Source organism: Paramisgurnus dabryanus, chromosome 11 (assembly GCF_030506205.2).
Source record: "Paramisgurnus dabryanus chromosome 11, PD_genome_1.1, whole genome shotgun sequence".
Lineage (NCBI taxonomy): Eukaryota > Metazoa > Chordata > Actinopteri > Cypriniformes > Cobitidae > Paramisgurnus > Paramisgurnus dabryanus.
Genome location: NC_133347.1, coordinates 14088599 through 14109009, shown reverse-complemented (window position 1 = coordinate 14109009; position 20411 = coordinate 14088599). Strand labels below are relative to the sequence as shown.

Sequence of the window (20411 nt, the reverse complement as noted above, 5' to 3'; positions counted from 1 at the left end):
ATAGTTACTGATAAACTTTAGTAAATAGTGTAGTAAACAGTATATAAGTACTGTTTAAAAAAAAAATTACATTATAGTAAATATTATAGTATACTACACTACTGTATATTGGTTTCCTTTTACTTTTTAATACATTTTGTTATTATTAAGTCTGGTTTCTTTTTAACAAATCTATTTTGTACAAAGTTTCCTAATATCTTTAGGCTTTTGAAAATTACCTAGTTTCTAGGTAAAAGTGATACAGGTTGGATTTGTTTAAGGTTTTGGTTTGCTTATCTGATTGTACAATAGAACCACATTAACTGCATAACCATAGCCACCCATACACAATCCGGACATATGCTTTTCATATTATATGTCATCATAGTATTGAACTTTGCACTAAAAATCCATCCATAAACACCATGACAAGGGCTTGCATTTATGATTTTAACCACTAGGTGTCACTAGAACGAATGAAGAATAGAATTTCCTCGATTACGTTTGTATACATAGAAACCTTTTACATAAAATGCTTAAGTTATGTGGTGTTTTTTAATCATATCAAATATTATTTTGGGTTGTCATAGCTGAAACTATGATTGTAGAAGGGAAATTATGATATGACTTACAAAAAACATATTCAGTGATCAGTAAATGCTGGAATAATTTACATTTGCAAAATTAAGTTTCATATTGTGCAAAAAAAAATTTTTTGGGGGGGGCAGAGCAAGACATGCCAACATTCTCACTGTTCTTATTATTTCATACACAAATGGTTTTGATATGCATTTCATTGCAGGTAAACAGAACATGGTACTATCTCAGTCAGTGTATTTACTCATTTTATTCCCACCATTAAAACATTAAACATGCAGAAAAAATATCTGTTATACACTTGAACAAATCTGATTTGAATGAAATGTACATTAAATACCCCCTTGAATTGTAGCACTAAAAAGCCACAGACTTGCAAAACAAAATAAATTATTGTCTTGTGTTAAACAGACCAAATATGTAATGTGACTTTGTTTTATTCACTTTATTTGGTCACTGTGTTATTAGCATGAAGACATGATTTTCAAACTCCACAGAATGTTGAAGAATTGGAACATTCAATATTCTGGCTAATTTGATTTGCTTTCAGCTACCAATAAGATTGAGGTACTCTTAGCACTGTGTAACAAGTTTAATATGCTTAATTTCACCCAAAATCAGCGCGAAAATGTGAAAGATTCTTCAGATTCAATCTAGATCCAGTCATCAGACAAAAGATAAACTAGTATGTACAGATTTGTCTTTTAATAATTTGACCTGCTATATCCGTAATTGTTGTCTTATTATATACATAATCTGTAAAGTCTCATTGGGTGTCTTTAGTTTGTTGAGAATATACTGAAAAATTGTGACATTTTCTTTCTCTTTCTGGGAAAGTTGATTAGATCTGGACATTTTCACTTGTACAAATCTGAAAAAAAAACACAGACAAAAATTTAGAAACACACATATAAATAAGCAAGGGAGGAACAGGTAAGAAAACTTTTTCTCATTTAATAAATTCTAGTTACGAACAGCAAAATGCAGTATAGAGTCAAATGAAACATAAAACAGCATAAGGTTAATGTCATAAATCTACCAGTTTCATTAGGTCTATCATATGACTATTAAAATGTTAATTTTTATGTGATTATAGCCTATATGCAAATGTTATGCATTTAAATGGTTTTGTTTATTTAAAAATTTTTTTTTTTAATAGAAACAGGGTTACCCAGTGCTATACTGTGGAAACAAAACCCAAGTGATAAACAAAATCATCATTGCTGTTTGAGATTAAACTCAGATTTTTATCTATACATTATATAGCAGTATTGCTTTAACAATAAACCTTAAAAAATGATGTAGTGCATCTTATATGAATTAACAAATGTTTTCCTATTGTGACACACATAATAAAAACAAGGAATGATGATATGTAAGGAGTCATAAAATGAGTAAAAGTTTAAATTCTACAAACATGTGTCATCGTCTTCACTAAAGATGCTGATGGTGTAGCAGGCGAAAACAAATCCCAGGGCCTGCATAAAAACAAAACAGATTCAGCATCATCACCTACAAGCCATTTTTTGTGGATTTAATCAGTTAAAAGGGCATTTGAAAGGACTGACTTACAGAAATAAATAGTTGAATGGCACTGTGTAAGACTTCAATGTATTGATATTCTAGAATGCAACCCAGCTCAGCAACTTGAGCAGGACTGTCTAGATGCTGCCACCTAGCGGTTGGGGTTTTTACATGATTGCAGCCCAGACTGTTGTCTTTCCACCATGTCCGGTGAGAGGAAAGTCCCAATGACAGATAATCACTATCCTACAAAAGCACAAAAATACCATAAAATTATACACCATGACTTTATTGGCTTCATGGTTGTATACAGAAATGCCATGTTATTTACCCAAATGCTATGAATTTATGTGAACTTGGTCTAGCAGACTGACCCAAATGAGCTCTTTACCTTTGAGAGACCTCCGAGATCAAGATAAAGGCAACATATAAAGATGTTCCATGTCACCCAAAACACAGTCCAGACTATATACTAAAATAACAAGGTAAGAGAATACACTTTGTAAACAGAAAAAATATTTGTGTGAAAATGTCATTTTTATAATTATGGTTTGTGTTTACGCTATTTATAATACTTATAATAAATTATTAATAAATACAGTCCAACAACAATAACATCTCATTTCACACTGTGCTTGTTTAAAAAAAAACAGAAAAAGTGAAGTATATACACACCAAAATAATATATCTGGGCTTATAATGGACTGTCCCAAACAAACCCAATATCACCACAATGATGTGCAGGAAGTTGATAAGGATGGGCGCCCACTGGTAACCTAGAAAATCAAACACCTGTCTCTCCACAGCAGTGATCTAAAAAGGTAAAGCGAGAGTGAAAGAAAAAGATAAATGAGCTCTCTGCACATTGTTAACACAATAACATCACCAGCTACTTTGCATCTACGACTAAAAAACCCACACCCTTTATTTTCCCTGCTTTCTACAGATAAGCCATGCTTGCCCAATCACAATAATAAAGAAGACCCCATCTCTCATATGAAACCCCCATCTCTTCTTTTCCACACACTGGATTTTTACTCAGGGTTGCCAGGGTAACACAGCCATTGGGGTACAAAGCTTGTGACAGAGAAATATGGAATGAGGGATGGGGAACAAGAAAAGAGAGAGAGAAATGAAGGTTGAGCAGGAGGAGATGAGAGCTCTCCTTGGAGGTCAAAGACTCAACGAAGAGATGTATGATTCAGGAGAGAGACGCTATGTGTGGGGGATGTTGCTCTCTTATAATGGTTTACCGCAGCAGTCATAAACCCTCTCTCTGCCACTAACCACCCATCCCCCTACAATCCAACCCCCTTCATGGCATACCGCTGCTTTTAACCAGCTGTTCCCTGAGGTTCCACCTTAAATCAGCCATTCATATTGCATCATGCTTTATCTTTCTGAATGAGGTGTGTCTGTGATAAATATCCAAACACAGATGCTTTGTGGAAACAGATGAAATACTGCAATCTCAGTAATATCAGTAATAAACACATTCACAGCCTCAGGTCTGTAATAACATCAGTGCTGGTAAATCTATGAATGAGGATGAGGTTCACCTCAAAATATTAAAATGATTAAACCGAGTCTGCACAGCAACAGTGTAGCAGAACCTGTTGATATAGACTATCACAGGTGAATGCTCAGCCAAAACGTATAGCCAACTGTTAAGCCAAATCACATATGGTGTTATTTCATTTTTAAGATGACATATGTGGGTGTGAAGCTGTGGTTAAGCCAATTATTTATATTTTCTTTGAGCCAAGACCAAACGTACATGACTGCAATGACTAATAACTATGCCTCTGTTCTGCCCTGTCTCACTGAATCTTCATCATTTATTTACTAGATGACAGTAATTTAAAAAAAGAAAATCAACTGAGATTATGAAGTCAAGTGTGACGTCATACCAGATCAATAATATACAAGAGTGTAGAGTCAAACATTGCAAACTAAATGTTGACTAAATGTGATTATGAATATCTTTCATAAAGACAAGCAAATTAAAAGGTAAGGTTGAGAAGGACTAAAAAGACTGGGTTATAGCCACAGTTAAAAGCCATAAAAGGGTTAAGAGAATAGAAGCTGGGATATAGGTCATACTTAGTTGGTGTTCAGTACAGAAGGCTTCCTCCTGTGGAGGCCACAAGTGTAACTATTGAACTGAGATAACACAACAATTACAATCCAATTACTAACACTTTATGTGAGGGAAGACAATGATGTCACACTGGAAGACCACAAAAAAATCAATAAAGAGCGATGAAGATGAATAAGATGAAATAAAGGAAACTCTTAAGACCATACAGTGAATAGTTGAAAAAAAAGGAAAATGAAGAAATCAAACACAATTAAAAATTCACAAAGATTTAAATATCTTTTTTTATTTGATTTCTAAGTTTTGCCTTTTTCACTGGGCATTAAAGTCTATAATGCACAGGTGATGGTCATGTGTTTTATAATCTAAACTAAATCAGTTCTTATAGGTTAAAACAAAAGTACCTGACCAAGAAAACAAGGATCTTTTAATAAATAATAAATAAATAAATAAATAAATAGTCCTAATAAATAAATTAGATTTTAGCTTTTGTCTGTTCTGTAACTGTAATGTCAATAATAGTTCATATTTGTATTATTATTTGGGAACAAATACATTTAATCTTTAAAAACATTGAAAATAGTTTGGGTAGACATTAATATATTTTCTATAAAGTAAGCGCGTATAGTGCATAGCAGGTATTGTGTAACAAAGACGACCAATATGTGTCCTGTCACACACTTATATTTTTGTTTAAAAAAATAAATAAATGTATAAAACGAAAACATACAATAACACGGTCATATCAGACCACATGCAAAAAAACTCGATTCCTTTCACACAATTTGTGTAGCCCACAGGCCGAACGCACGCAAACATAACGGACTCTGGAGACCTCGTATGTTGAGAAACTTCTTGAAGTTAATACATAACAACGTTTTCCTATATCATACAGATTAGATGAACAGGTTAAGTACAACGACTCGGTTACTCCTGTGTTTGCGTATTTTAATAAATAAAGAACGCGGTCTTACCAGCTGAATAGCGAAGAAGAATATGAACACACATCTCCCCGTGCAGCACCCCATCTTCAAATTCACTCTGTGTACTCGTCAAACTCAAAATTTTGCAAGATTCATTTTAGATGATCCTCGATATTTACTCTCAGTATTTGACAGCACTTGCCCTTACAATGAGATGTGCTCATGGCACGATCTGTACATTGCGCATAGGATTCAAAACAATGTATGTAGCAGTAGGCGGGGGTGTGAAGGGTCGGATGGGGGGGGGGGTAAATAAATGGGTCCAAGGAGGCGGCACCCTACCTCCTGATGTACTGACATGGGGGAGCGGCAGGTGGAGCACTTGAGGGTGGATGAGCCACCTATCTACTTTGTGCAATGTTGGCGCTAAACGTTTAACAGGGAACTCCCATTGAAGTTGCATTTTTCATATAGTTTCAATACTTGAGTAACAATTTTTTTTTTAATTCTTGCATATTTGTGCGAGTGCGAGTGTTCAAGGTGAAGATTTTCATAGAGACACAAATATTTAAATATTGTCTTTTTGTATGAGCATCCATTAATAAAAATAGCAATATAGCACATTTTATTCTAATTCATCTCTTTCAGTAGTTTGATCGGTCAGACAGATTCTGTATGGTTTCATAAAGCAGTGGTTCCTAAACTTTTTCAGCGTGCGGCCCCCATTGTGTACGGTGCATTCCTTCGCGGCCCACCAAAGAAAATTTGTGACAAAAAACTGTTCTAAAACTCAACATTTTAATAAAAAAAACCATTAAATTATACAAAAAAGTAGTGCTTTTGGTTAGTAGCCTAATTTTTTAGGTTTAATTACACAGAATTCATGATAAATCAATGTATTTCATAAAATGTCATAAAACTGGGGCCCCCCTGACACCATCTCGCGGCCCCGGCCCCCAGTTTGAAAACCACTGTCATAAAGCACCTTTAACATCCACAGAACCTTTCTATTACAAACAAGGTTCTTTGTGGTGGTATGAAAAGGTAAGAAACCTTTGACTTGGAGGTTCTTTAGAAAACCAAAATGGGTTCCGTAGAAATTGCAGCTGGGTTGCCGGTAACTTACCGTAGATTTAAATTTATGTTTTTTACTGGCAACATTTTGTTCAAAGTTAAATGAACATTAAACATTTACAAGTCTTTGTCTTTACAGAGTAAAACTAAAAAAACAGCATCAAGCAAAACATTCTGGGAAACAAAGTCTGAAGCAAAAAACTGAGAAAAGGTTGATGATGATTTCTGGTTCCCAGAATGCTTTGCATGAGGCTGTTATTGTATAGTTTTATTCTGTAAAGATAAAGACTTATTAATGTTTAAAATTTATTTAACTTTGAACAAACTCTTGCCAGTAAATAACATTAATTTAAATCTACTGTAAATTACCGGCAACCCAGCTGCAATAACATTGTAATTTCTACGGAATTTTTTTACAGTGTTGGTCTTAGCAATGCCAAGGTAATCAGTATGCCCAGATAAAATTAGATTCCTTAGAAGTTTTGTTTTGTGTGTGCCTAGCTCATTTGTCAGATCTGAGGTTGCATTTTTCATCATTTGAACCCCACACACTTGGCTATCCCCTGCTGTGCCCAACCATGTTCAGCACATATCACTGACCTGAGTACAGCTGCCTGCTGTAGTAAGTGTGCATACTGGCACAATGCTTTGTCCCACAGATGGGTGATTATCAGCAGGGTGCAAGGGTTTAGGTCTGTGTGTCTCAGTATGCGCTGATAAACAAATACAGCTATCTTTACAGACTGCAATGTTTGATTGGTTGGTTTGTTAGTAAGGTTGTAACAATTTCAAGACTCATAGTTTCTAGTTTCGGAGAAACAAGTTTTCAGTTCAATTAAGTTAGTGAAACGATTTTGTCAGTTATGTCTGTAAATAACCTAATCAGGGAAAATATGTTAACTTTATTTTCTAACACAAATGTGCTTAAAGTATCTTAAAATCACAGATTATTTAGTGATAGAAGGCCTATGTCTAATTAAAGAAAAACACAATGTTGATAGCTATTCATGCACTCTTAAAAATAAAGCAGTGATGCCATGAAGAACCATTTTGGCTCTGTAAAGAACCTTTAAGTCAAAGGTTCCTACAATTTCTTTTTATTTTTGCCTTTATATTCTGTATAACCTTTTCCACTCCATTTCATTTTGTGCGACTTTTAATGAAATCATTAAAAAAGATTTTAGGAACCTTTATATTTAAGAGTGTGTGTTTACATTATTTTTCAATCACATATTCACCAAACTACAGTTTCTGATAACTGTAATTCCCTGACTTGCCGCGAAGTGGCGCAAAACGCGAGATCCAGATGCCAACGGAATGGGCACCGCGCTGTCATATGGTTCCTGTCGCCGACGCTCGAGAAATGACTGAGGTTTGAGGAGGCACTGAGACTCAGCTGTGACGCAGTTAACCAAACCTCGACTTGGATTAACCCATCTCTGCCTTTGCACCTTTTGCCTGTGAGCGACGCGTAACGCGCAGGGACAATGGGAATGGTCAGAGGTTGCGAAGAGGACGCCGAATGCCATGCCGCACACATGTCCTCCCTAACATACGAATCCAGGCTCAACGCAGGTTATTGATTATGCTTGAGGTGTTCCGGGGTCCGACCAGGTGCCAGACGTTTCAGCAGCAGCAGAGAGTCCAGCGAGGTGGATGCTGCGCGGCGACGCGCCCCCTGAATCCCTAAACTGAGTGAGTACGAGCATTGAGCAGCATCTCTGTACGCATCTCATTGACATGCACTTATGTCTATGTGCTACTGACCACACAACGGAATCCCTTAGAAATGGTGTATTGAACGCATATCACTATGTATAGGCTAACATGATGATTTATTATCGGAGGAAACGAGAATACGCGTCCGGTTTTGAGCGATTAATGACGCGCTTCATATAAAGTCAGGCGACACGTGTGCAACAGCTTCAATGTAGCCGCATTACCCTTTGTGACTCGACTCTTAATTAAACGATTTATAAGCGGGCTGTGACGCTCTCTCACGCGGCAGAAAAAAATGCTGATTTAATATCGTGAATTATGAAATCGATGGACAAAAACCGACATAGCCGGTGGTTTATTTCGTTTCTCTCTAATTAAAAGGGATTTCGATGGAAGCAGCCGTCTACAGTGGGATCTGGCCTCGAGGACGCGTCTGCACCGCGCGTGCATTTCCACTTTGATCTTGCGAGATTATTTCCTGAGTGCATCGGTGATTGGCGGAACAATACCCACAGGAGAGACGAAATACTCATGGTGAATACGAGGTCAAACGCTGCGGGTTATTATAACATATCATACATGCGCTGTACATCACATATGCATGGCGTGAAAACAATGATGCTGAATACTGACAGTATTTCTGTAGCATCATGTTTTTAAATGTATATGTCATACCTATTATGCCTGAAGAAAACGCTTTCGCGACATATGTCTGAAAAAGGCACAATACAGATGATAATTGTTGTTCAGTAAGCGCACAGAACAGGTTAGGGCGACACGCGCATTTGTTATTTTCGCTCGTGCCAGTGTGCATTTTAGTCCAAATAAGAAGCATAAATCACTAACTAACGATAGGTTATCTCTGTAACAAGTGTAAAAGTGTGGGTAGAATGCTTGTCAGTTCAGACTCACAGTCTGTGGTGATTCCCCACCCATTACCTGTCAGACATATGTGTGTGTGTGGTGGGGTTGTGTGAGTGGATGCAGTGAATCAGACCATTGGGTCTGAGCTGCTCAGTCAAATAAGCTTCCTGTTGATAGGTGGAGACTGGAAAAGATAAATTGTGCCCAGCCATGATGACCAATAGTGAATGCCAGCAGAATAGCCTTTGCTGGCTGCATTGGCTTACATGTGATTAGGTATAAAGTTTAAAGTCAGAGGTGTTGCTGAAATATGTCTCTTTTTAATGCGACTAAAGGTCATGGGTTTGATCCCAGGGAACACACATACTGATAATAATATATATACCTTTTAATGCACTGTAAATTGCTTTGGATTAAATGTGTACATGCACTCTAAAATTGGCTGGGTTATTTTTTACTCATTTTGGGTAAATATTGGACAAAACACATGCTGGGATAAAAATTACCTAATGCTGGGTTAAAAATGACCCAATGTTGGGTTGTTGTTATGCAGCCATGAGCTATAATAACCCAGCAGTGGGGTAAAACAACTTTGGGTCAATTTGAACCCAGCGGTGTGTTCTGTGCAATATTTACCCGACATGGGTCAAAAATAACCCACCCATTTTTTATGTGTGAATGTATTGCTTCTGAAAAACTATAGGCTCTATGTCACAGTTTTTTACACAGGATTACCATACACTCTAAAAAACAAACGGTGCTATATAGCACCAAAACAGTTGCTTTGGATCGTAACGATAGAAGAACCATTTTTAGTGCCATATAGCACCGGTGAAGAACCAGTGAAGCACCAGTGAAGCACCAGTGAAGCACCTGTGTAGAACCATATAGTGCTATGTAGAACCATATGTGGTGCTATATGGCCCCTATATGGTTCTACACTGGTGCTTCACTGGTGCTTCACTGGTGCTTCACTGGTTCTTCACCGGTGCTATATGGCACTAAAATGGTTCTTCTATCGTTACGATCCAAAGCAATTGTTTTGGTGCTATATAGCACCGTTTGTTTTTTTAGAGTGTAGGTCATGGAATTTCTTGAACATTGTGGAATTTTTAAAGGTTTATTCCAGACATTGAAAGTCAGGGAATTTAATATTTTGGTCCAAGTCATGGAATATCAGGGATTTTTGTTTGTCACTTTAAATTTTAGTTTCCATTTATCAAAATGTAATCCGTTTGTTAAATTGTGACGTAAGAAATGCAGTTTCCGGGTCCAGGGCTGCACTGATTTTAAAGGTCACATTCTTTCTGATCCCATTTTTTAAACCCTAGTTAGTGTAATGTTGCTATAATAGCATAAATAATACCTGTAAAATGATAAAGCTCAAAGTTCACTACCAGGCGATATATTTTCTCTAACAGAATTCGCCTTTTAAAGCCTACAACGAACGGCCGGTTTGGACTACAGCCATCTACTTCCTGCTTTAATGACATCAGTAGAACAGTTTTTTTACTAAACTCCGCCCACAGGAATACGTCAGTCGCCAGCTAAGCTAACGGCAAGCTAAGCTGCTATCGAATCACAACACACCAAACAAACTACACAATCAGAACTCGTTACGTATTTCTGAAGGAGGGACTTCATAGAACAAGGTTTAGTACAGTGAAAACAGCGCTATATAGAGATAAGTAAATAGTGTGAAAAATACCACGTTTTTACATGCGAAACACATATATTGTGCACTGTAAATGCAATCAAAGCTTCAAAAACACAAAAAGAACGGGACCTTTAAGTGAGACAATAATCTAAACAGCTGTTTATTGGCATTGTTTATTCCTTTTAGGCATTTAAGCAAAATTTTTGTAAACTCATGGTGTACACTACAATATCCAGGCTCATGGCATTCCGGACATAGTGTCATGGTCTTGCCAGACCCTTGTGTTAGATTACGGTCTTATTCCATATGGCAAGATCCTGGCAGTACAATGTTCTGTGTGGGGACACGTGGATTCATATTATGTGTTGTTGCCACGTGTTTCCAGTGTCTCGTCACTTTTACCCCGCTCCCTTGTGTTCTCCCGCTTTGATTACGTTATGATTTACACCTGTTCCCCATTTGAGTTGTTCCCTTTATAATGCCCTCTCGTTCTCTGTCTCGTGCTCAGTTGTTCGTCTAGGTACAGTGTTGTAAGGTTCATGGCTTCCGTGTTCCTGTATCTACTCTGTGTCATATTAGTCTTCAGTGTTTGTTTTCTAGTTGGTCTTCCCCGTCGTTTATTTATTACCTGTTTTACCCCCTTCGTGGGTGTTTGGTTATGTTGTTTTAAATAAACCTTTCGTTTATTTCAAACACTTGTCTGCGCTTGGGTTCACTCTTTATTTCAGTCGTGACTCGTGACACATAGGTCATGGAAATTCTGCTTTTTAGTCATTTAAAGTCAGGGAATTTGACATTTGGCTTAGAGTGGGAACCCTGTTTACAACGCTTTACCATTTATGAAAGCAGTGTATGGTAGTCTTTGTTGTTTTATCCAGCCTGCAGATTTTGAGAGAAGCGTCAGATTTGCTGAAGGTCTGTGACAGTGTGATAAGGCTCCTCAGGCAGACATCTGTTAGACGATCTGGTGATGATACTGTGAAGTGCACAGAAGTTCATTCTCTGGTTGTAGCTTCTGGCTTCCTTGAAGAACAAGAGCCAAATTACCCTGCTTAACTGCCCTTAAACACAGTACCTGTATGGAAACTTAGCTTCTTAGGTGACCTGTGATGTCATGTTAAATCAGTTCTGATGGGTGTGATCATTTAGAAGGTATGATGAACAGCTAAAGGATATAGACCGGGGGTCTCAAACCTTTTTGTGAGGAAGGGCTACCAACATAAATAACATTTCCTGGAGGGCTACTTTTTGATATAATCTACTCAAAACTTTTTTGTTTTATTTGTTGATTTTATTTTATTTTACTTGTTAATATGTTTTATTATTGTTTAAAATGTTAACATAAATAAAAGCTAATATAAAATATATGTAATAGATAAAGATTAAAATTAAGCTATTAATAGAATGTGCTTTGGGGGGCAACTAACAGATTGCCAACCTTGTTGGAGACTACTTATATAGGCTATAAGATGTTTTTAACTCAGATGGTGCCATCCTTGCTTTATGAGCACTTTTTTAGCCATTCACATGAGCTATAGATGTCATGTGGCTGGTGATCAACATTGTAAGCAAAAACACATTCTTGCAAAGATTATATGCTGAAAGAGAAGCAGACAGACTTCTTAAGATTTGATCAAACGAAATCAGTCCAACAACTCAGCTAAAAGTATATACATATAGAAATGTATATATATCTGCAGGGGCGTTGTAAGTGAGGGGAAAAGGGTGACTGAGTACATAGGGCCCTGGCATTTATGGGCCCCTCGACGATAATTTTAGATTTAATATTGATGTTATTATATATCTTTGCGATCCTGCTCATGCGCTATTTCTAGCTCTCCGCTCCTTCGACAGGCATCTAGACGTAGGCGCCTCCCACCTGGAGTGTAGTATTCACCGATGCACCCACTGGATATGATTTTATTTGTTGTTTAGAAACGATGCATAGCGCATTTTTTTTATATATATATATGTTATATATTTATGTATATAAAATATATATACACACACACACACACACACACACACACACACACACACACACACACACACACACACACACACACACACACACACACACATTCTGGTTTCCATGTTTTGTGGGGACATTCCATAGACGTAATGCATTTTATACCATACAAACTGTATATTCTATTCCCCTTACCTGCCCCATTCCCTAACCCCAACCATCACAAAAACCTTTCTTGTACCTTAGATTTTCAATAAACATCATCTTGTTTGATTTATAAGCTTGTTTCCTCATGGGGACATCAAAATGTCCCCACAAGGTCACAAAAACACGGGTATTCCTATCTTTGTGGGGACAATTGGTCCCCACAACGTGATAATTACCAGGTACACACACACACACACACACACACACACACACACACACACACACACACACACACACACTAAATACTATAAATTTTACATTAGCATTTAAAAAAGTGACAAAGGGGCCCCCCGCACAGTATCTTTGCATAGGGCCCACGATCCTGTGCTACACCCCTGCATATCTGGATCTAAATGGTACATATTTGGACATTTTTAAAGGGTACCATGCCAGTGACAGCTTGGGACCATTTCTTTAATTTTTTTCTGACAGTGTTTAAGAATGATATAGGTGTTTCTAACTCTTAAATGGGAAGACATTTAAAAAATCCCTAGCAAGCTCTACTAAAAATTCAAGATCATTGCAAAGTTAGCTTTTGTAGCATTTGCTGTTAACTGTAAAAAATCATGGATTATTTTCAACCCTTGGATATAAAAGGGGCAAACCCACCCAACCCATTGGGTTGCAAGCAACTTACCCTATGCTGGGTTGTTTAAACCCATTATTAGGTTAAATATAAACATGCTCTGGGTTAATTTAACCCAAAGGCTGGGTTTTCCTTTTTAATCTAACACTGGGTTGAAAATAACCCAGTATTTTTCTTAGAGTGTAGGATGGTACTGAGAGGTTTGACTTGAAATATCTGTTTATTTAACACCTAAGACAAGATGATAGAAGACACACAATTTTACCTCTTTCTCACAAATAAATCATTAATCATCTTTCATGTTTAACCACACTGCTCAGCCAGAAAACAGAAGAAAAGAGGGGGAGGAAGCAAGAGAATGTCTCGGGGGTTTGGGGGGACGTGCCATATTTCTGTGACTGAAATCTAGGGCTTTACAGTAATTAAAACATGCCATTTCTCCAATCTCTCTATTTCTGCTCGTGCTGATCCTCACCTCCTTTCACACAGATACACTTTATGTCTCTCTCTTTTTTCCATAATAGGGATGTAAATAAGCTGGTGTCAGACATACTGATAATAATCTGCTATTGTTATGTGATATGATTTTCACTTTGTCAATGGATAAAGATTCACTCAGAATAAAATAGCAAATAAGAGACAGAGAGGTTTTTTTGTGCTACTGACCACATTTACTCTAGTTTGGATATGATACTGATGCTCCTGATGCTGATGCTGATGCTTACTGGACTGTAAGCCAGTGGCCACTAGAGTGCAGTAGTTTAAACATTGAATAGAAGAAATTGGCAGGTTTGTGGTGTATAATAGAGGTACAATAGGCAGAAGAGTACATTTTAACATTATAAATGAAACATTACAGAACGCTGTAATGTAATAAATATAAGCAATATACAGTACATGATGTCTACAACAAATGTAATTTCTCTACAATAGAAAGCCATATTTACATTATATTACATTTTATTGGCAGACACGTTTGTCCAAAGCAACTTACGGTGCATTACAAGGTATACATTTGTTATTATGTATGGTCCCTGGGATTGAATCTACAACCTTTTTTCATTGCTAATGCAGACGCAGTACTCTACTACTAAGCCATAGGAACTCAGAAATTTAAGGATATTGGACTGAAAGTCTTGTTTCTAGAAGATGCATAATTTTCCAATTAAGACTGAACAGGATGTTTTGTTTTGCTTGGTCACATTAATCAAATATGAAGTAGTATTTTTATGAGATTGTCTTGGGTATCTTAAATAATTGCTCAGCATTTGCTGATTTTACCAATTTAATAGGATTTTTCTTGCTGTAATGAGTCAGAAAGGCAAATTAATCAGGCTGAGAGTGATAACAGGGACCATGTATTAGCGACAGGGCTCTATTTCTTCCTTCAAACAGTATCTGTGTAATTACACAGGAAACAAGCTCTTTACTGTTTAATTAGCCCACCATAGCCACAAACTCCTCACATTTAGCGATTTTTGTCTTGGTACAGAAAGTGCAATGGGAGATGAGATGTATCAACATCAATGTGGGGTGTGACCGTTCACAAGGCATTCAATTCAATTCAATTTTATTTATATAGCACTTTTCACAAGTGTTAATTGTTGCAAAGCAGCTTTACATGAGAAGATGTAGAGGAGAACACAGAAAATCAATAGATAATATAAGAAGTAGAATATAGCGGCTAAGTTTAAACCATACAAGCATGCATATTAATAATGTAACTTATACAGTAAAGTGCTAAGTTAAGCCAAAGTTGGCTGACTCTCCCTGGGACGAAAAAACCCCCTAGGAAAAAACCCAATGGGAAAAACTCCTAGAAGGACAAAAACCCTTGGGAGGAATTAATATATATTTATATATAGATACGGTAGGGATATGAGGTGGGTAAGCGGATTAAATTGGTTTAGCCGGTGGTCGTTGGTCGGGCATCGGCTGGTCGTCACGTTGAAGGACAGCCAGTAGATCAGTTGTGCGATGACCTTCACAGCAACAGGGACTGGGTCTGTTTGTCTCATTGTCCTCGGGGTCGAGGACGAGACAGGGAGACAAAAACAGAATTCTATTAGCGTAGGGGCCGTTCACATGTAATGCAAGTGTCATACATTATAGTGGTTTAAGTTAGCATGGTTCCAGGCAGGCTAACTATAACTAAGGTCTAGTAATATAAGGATTGAGATTTCACCACGATCGGATGTTAATAGGAGGTCATTTGTAACTCTAAGCAGCGCTGTCTCTGTGCTATGGTGGGGCCTGATACCTGATTGGAACTTTTCATATGTATTATTATTCTCTACGAATGTGCGTAGCTGGCTTGCCACTACTTTTCCTAAAATTTTAGAAAGAAAAGGTAGATTTGAGACTGGTATAAAGTTATTAAGATCTCCCTGGTCAAGGTTTGGTTTTTTAATAAGCGGTCTAATAACTGCTAGTTTGAAAGCTGTTGGAATGTATCCTAATTCCAGTGTTGCCAGATCTCGCGAGACAAATAAGCAACCAGTCCTGTGAAAACAAGCCCAAAACAAGCGACTTTTCTACAAACCCCCCCCGTAACCCTCAAAAAACACAATGCTGTTAGATTATTTTGGTCAAAGCTGTGAGTGATAAGCACGCGAGACGGCAAAACGTTGCTATGGTTATTTTTGTGTCAATCATCACATTTTCTAGAGTGAGTCTTGTTCCGTACAGACATGAAACGAACATTTACATGCGGTTGTCATTCCCGAAAGTTTGCAATGTGTACGAGACCATTGAGGAGAACGGGGCTGCATTTTTTATGTTATGTGCTATCATGTTGTACGAGGTCCGCATGGTGTGCACGTATTTCACACTTAACTGATACTCTGCACTGTGCTTTGAGTCGTCCCACACGACAGGTTGAATCCATTCTTTTACTACTTTCTCTTTCTCACAGTCTTTTCCCACTTTGTCCCAGGCATTTGTTCCTCCAAAAAACTCTCCTACAGTCCAGTCAGTCAACACCAGTCGCAACTCGCGCGCATTAATTTAAAGTTTACATCACTCACTGACTACGTTTGCCCTGCTCTGCTTCTGATTGGCTAGTACTCGTTGCCATCTGGGTCAGAGCCAATTAGAAACAGGTGTGAGTGGTAGAAAACTGCTGTCTCCTGTGTGTATGGGGAAAGGGGAGAGACGGAGAGAACAGGCTAGACAAACTCCTACGTTTAAATAACATATAGAAAATATCTGATTGACAACTTATTATGGAGCTGGGATCAAGCCCATATAAGCAACTACACTTTAGAAACAAGCCCAAAATAACGCGACCCGCGACTACCAATATTTGTAAGCGACTTTACAGAAAAGCAAGCCCAAAGTCGCTTATAATAAGCGGACTTGGCAACACTGCCTAATTCTAGAGATGAGTTAAAGATATTTAGTACCGTGTCTGACACTACATGAAATACCTATTTTAGTAATTTTGTGGGAACGGGGTCTAGTGTACAGGACGATGATTTGGATGACGTTACTAATTTAGAGAGCTCTTCTATTGTAGTAGGTTTAAATGACTCAAGATGTTCGTTTGGTAATCTAGTGGAAAATGTACTATTGGGTGCTGGCTGCTTGCGTAGATTCTATGTTTTCCCTAATAAACATAATTTTGTTAGTAAAGAAGTTCATGAAGTCATCACTATTGTGTTGGAGTTTACTATTGGTTTCTGTTTGTTCTTTGTTTCTAGTCAGTTTCGCAACTGTGCTAAATAGAAAACGAGGGTTGTTATGATTTTCTTTAATAAGCGTACTGAGATAGGTAGATCTGGCAGTTTTAATAGCCTGTCTGTAGTGTTAAACACTCTCTTTCCATGCTGAATGCCATACCTCTAACTTTGTGCTTCGGTAGTTTCTTTCCATTTTTCTAGCTACTTTTTTAAGGGCTGCAGTATGATGGTCATACCATGGGGCGGGCGGTTTTTCTTTGATTCTCTTTTTTCGAATGGGAGCAACGGCATCCAACGTGCTAGAGCAGACGTTGTTAAGTTTTCCTATTATAATATCCAGATCTTCAAGATTATCTGCTACATGTTTCATTTGAGACAGGTCTGGAAGAGTGCTAATAAAGCTATCTTTAGTGGTGGAAATTATTGTTCTGGCTAATCTGTAGCATGTTGTAGACTGAGCAGTCCTATCTAGAAGTATTGTGTATGACACAAGGCAATGGTCTGAAACGGCATCGCTCTGGGTTGATATTTCGATGTCATTAATATTGAGTCCGATATACATCTATAAAGTATATGAGAATTTTATGGGAATTATCACATAATTGGATAAATGGAGGTGCAGTGCAATCAATCACGGTTTGTTTGGCTTTTACATTTCAAAATCATGGACTGAACATTCATATTTCATTTTTAATATGACAATATTCTTGAGCCCAGCAACCCACCAATTTTTGTCTTTACTCAGATGCTTCAGAAAAGTCTGTCCTTTGTGGGCGATGCATTTGATTGAACAGTGTTTCGAGGTAACAAAGCACAGTGTATGTCATTGATGGTGACAGGGAGTATTTTATTCACCCAGCTCACGCTTTCCCATGTCTCTGCATGAGACACAACATTACAGGGAATGACTACACAAATCAATGGGACCAACATGTGATTTGGCCATTCAGTGGAGTGAAACACACTCACATCAAGCTCCATCTGGCCTCAGACTAATGATGTGCTCGTGATGAAACAATCCCTGTTTCATCACTCTCCTTATCCCTTTCTTTCCATATACACTCGTTCCACAGAGAACGTCATTCGCATTGTTGGGATGATCCCTGGCACCAGCTTGCAACATGGGGTATTGGACTCCAGAGGATTGTTTGATTATTGGTTGCTTCTCATTTAGCAGATACTTTATTTGTAATAGGAGGATTTAAAGATGCAATCGCAGCAACAGCCAGTGTTGGAGCATAGCTGAAGGGTATTATAGAGATCCCAGTACCTGGATCTCGCTAATTCTAATTAATCGGTTGTGTCAAATATCACTAAAATAATCTTTCATGACTAGAGACATTAGCTACATACACAAATGCCTAATTTATATACTATGTAGAGATAGAGTAAGTGGGTGAGAGAGAGAGAGAGAGAGAGAGAGAGAGAGAGAGAGAGAGAGAGAGAGAGAGAGAGAGAGAGAGAGAGATGAAAAATGGACATCAGCATTACAGAAATTGGTACAACCGATTTACTCTCTCTACCCATCCGCTGTGCAGATCCCCTTAAAGTCTTATTAATATAAGACAAGATGGAAAGACATAAAGTAAGGTGAGAGAGATGTGTTTGGCACATGGAGGCCCGGCACCATGGGGGGCAAAGGGGGACACGTCCCCCCTCAGTTTTTCAATGAAGGTAAATTAAAGCCTTATTGGAGAGGTAAATACAGTCATATACTTTGATATAAAGATTTAGTTAATAACGTGTATACTGAATTTATTTAATGACCTGGTGTCAGGCGAATGGCTTCAGTGCGCAAATAAAAACAAGCTTGCCTACCTGCAAATCAGCGACCTAGGTGGTGTTTCCTTGATGTTTTAGCCTGCAATGTTTCAAACATTCGTGTCTTAAATGTAACTAGCATGAGCTAGTAATGTCGCTGTCAGTATCATCATCAAAGCGAACTGTGCAGATAAATTGGACTTTATTAATAAAGCTGAACATCAGGACAGCCGTCCAGGCTAACAACTCCAGCAGGGAGATGAGGAATCAGTCCAGTTCACTATAACACCTTTATTAAGTTTATTTTATACCACGGGTCTGTTGGATGCTGTATTCTGATTGGCTGAGAAATGTTCCGTGGGTATGCATTAATTTCTGATAACCGCACACCTTACTTGTCAAATGTCTTTAAAATAGGCACCAGAGCAATGTTTGTGGTAACCGTGGTATAAAAGGGATAATTGACTCCGGTCCTTTGAATTATTTGAAAATAATGCACACCTGCGGTGTAACTCCGCTTCGCGTCGTGCCGCATTGCACCTTGGGTGTGCATTATTTTCTTATAATTCAATGGCCCGTTGTCAATTATTCCTTATTGATATAATTTATATTAGAGATCGACCGATACTCATTTTTTCAAACCGATGCCGATAACAAATATTTGGAGGCTTATGTGCCCAATAACCGATATGCTGAACCGATTTTTATTTACTGTACTACTTCTGTTTTTGACATAATAATTACTACACTACTGAACAAACCCTTATAATAATAATCATCATCACAATCACTCCCTCTTTGCATACAAAGTCATAAATAGAGGGGTCTGAAAGAGTAAAGAATAATATTAATTTAATGAATAATGTAGAAACTATATTCCCAATACATGGACTATTCCAAACACCCCTATCATTTCGTCAGAAATGGACTGATCCAAAGTTCGCGCTGCGGTTTTCAGGTAACAGAGCGGGAGAGAGAGAAAAGTATAGCGGAGTTGGCTGCTTGTTATACATAGTTTATAGAGTAAAACAGGTGCATTAAGTGCCTTTTTTGGGATATAATATCGTTGTTTTGACCAGCAACCTGAGCCTTCAGCAATCCAACCAGTAGTTAGCAAAGAGATTTTACAAATAATATCACTGACTGGAATACTACATTCAGGAAAGTAACAATCAAAACGGCTTATATATCATCAAATTTCTTAACTGGTAACATTATTTGATTTCAGAATAATTAATATTTAGTTGTTTTAGCTTATGAAATGGCTGTAGACAGCGCTGTTTATCTATGCATTTACTCGCGCATTAACTGTATTAAACTGTGACCGCTTGCGGAGGTAATAAATAATTAATTAATATCCACAGACATTTATTTAGATATTTTAGCAAAATAATGTTTATCTGGTAAATGTTAATAGGGTAAATCTTGTTAAAAGTGGTAGATGTGCTTTAGCCTCCGGTAAGTGATCAGCAATATGAACGTGATTTTACGATGCTAATGATAAGCATAAATAACAGAAAAACTAATTTAATTTAGCGTTTTTAATTCCACAAAGCATTAATTCATGGCTGTTTTATTCATGCAAAGCTACGTCGTTATTGGGACCGGATTTTATGGATCAGCCAGCGTGACTCTGTGAGTTCGTCTCTATTCTTGGACAAGCTGCATACATTGCTTTTAATATATCAACTTATTTAACATAACATACATTAATGCACAAATAAGCTGTGCTATAAATGCCTCATATGCAAAGTAAGTATACTCAAAGTCCTT

General features: G+C 37.5%; 2 protein-coding genes across 4 annotated transcripts in view; one reads left to right on the top strand and one right to left on the bottom strand.

Annotated features, from left to right (window-relative positions):
- Nucleotides 1-836: 836 nt before the first annotated feature.
- Nucleotides 837-5414, bottom strand: nkain5 (sodium/potassium transporting ATPase interacting 5). The gene is made up of 6 exons (XM_065247917.1): nucleotides 5173-5414; nucleotides 2776-2913; nucleotides 2492-2572; nucleotides 2149-2346; nucleotides 1994-2054; nucleotides 837-1447 (listed from the first exon to the last, which is right to left on the bottom strand). The coding sequence occupies exons 1-6, from the start codon at nucleotides 5224-5226 to the stop codon at nucleotides 1434-1436; spliced, it is 546 nt and encodes a 181-aa protein (XP_065103989.1). The 5' UTR covers nucleotides 5227-5414; the 3' UTR covers nucleotides 837-1433.
- Nucleotides 5415-7497: 2083 nt separating this feature from the next.
- Nucleotides 7498-20411, top strand: part of LOC135729342 (uncharacterized) — a 36460-nt gene continuing 23546 nt past the window's right edge. For 2 of the 3 annotated variants that reach the window (XM_065246916.1, XM_065246914.1), the window contains exon 1: nucleotides 7498-7890. The gene's annotated coding sequence lies outside the window, so the exon portion shown is untranslated. Of the gene's footprint in view, nucleotides 7891-8150; nucleotides 8449-20411 lie in introns of those variants that run through there. The other variant, XM_065246915.1, reaches the window with a different exon arrangement.

What these genes read in the sequence shown, in the direction of transcription:
- nkain5 (XM_065247917.1), bottom strand. Translation starts at nt 5,226, where the DNA reads ATGGGGTGCTGCACGGGGAGATGTGTGTTCATATTCTTCTTCGCTATT. An exon ending in TCTTCTTCGCTATTCAGCTG is followed by an intron (nt 2,914 to 5,172) that starts GTAAGACCGCGT and finishes TTACCTTTTTAG; the next exon opens with ATCACTGCTGTGGAGAGACA. An exon ending in CCATTCAACTATTTATTTCT is followed by an intron (nt 2,055 to 2,148) that starts GTAAGTCAGTCC and finishes GTTTTTATGCAG; the next exon opens with GCCCTGGGATTTGTTTTCGC.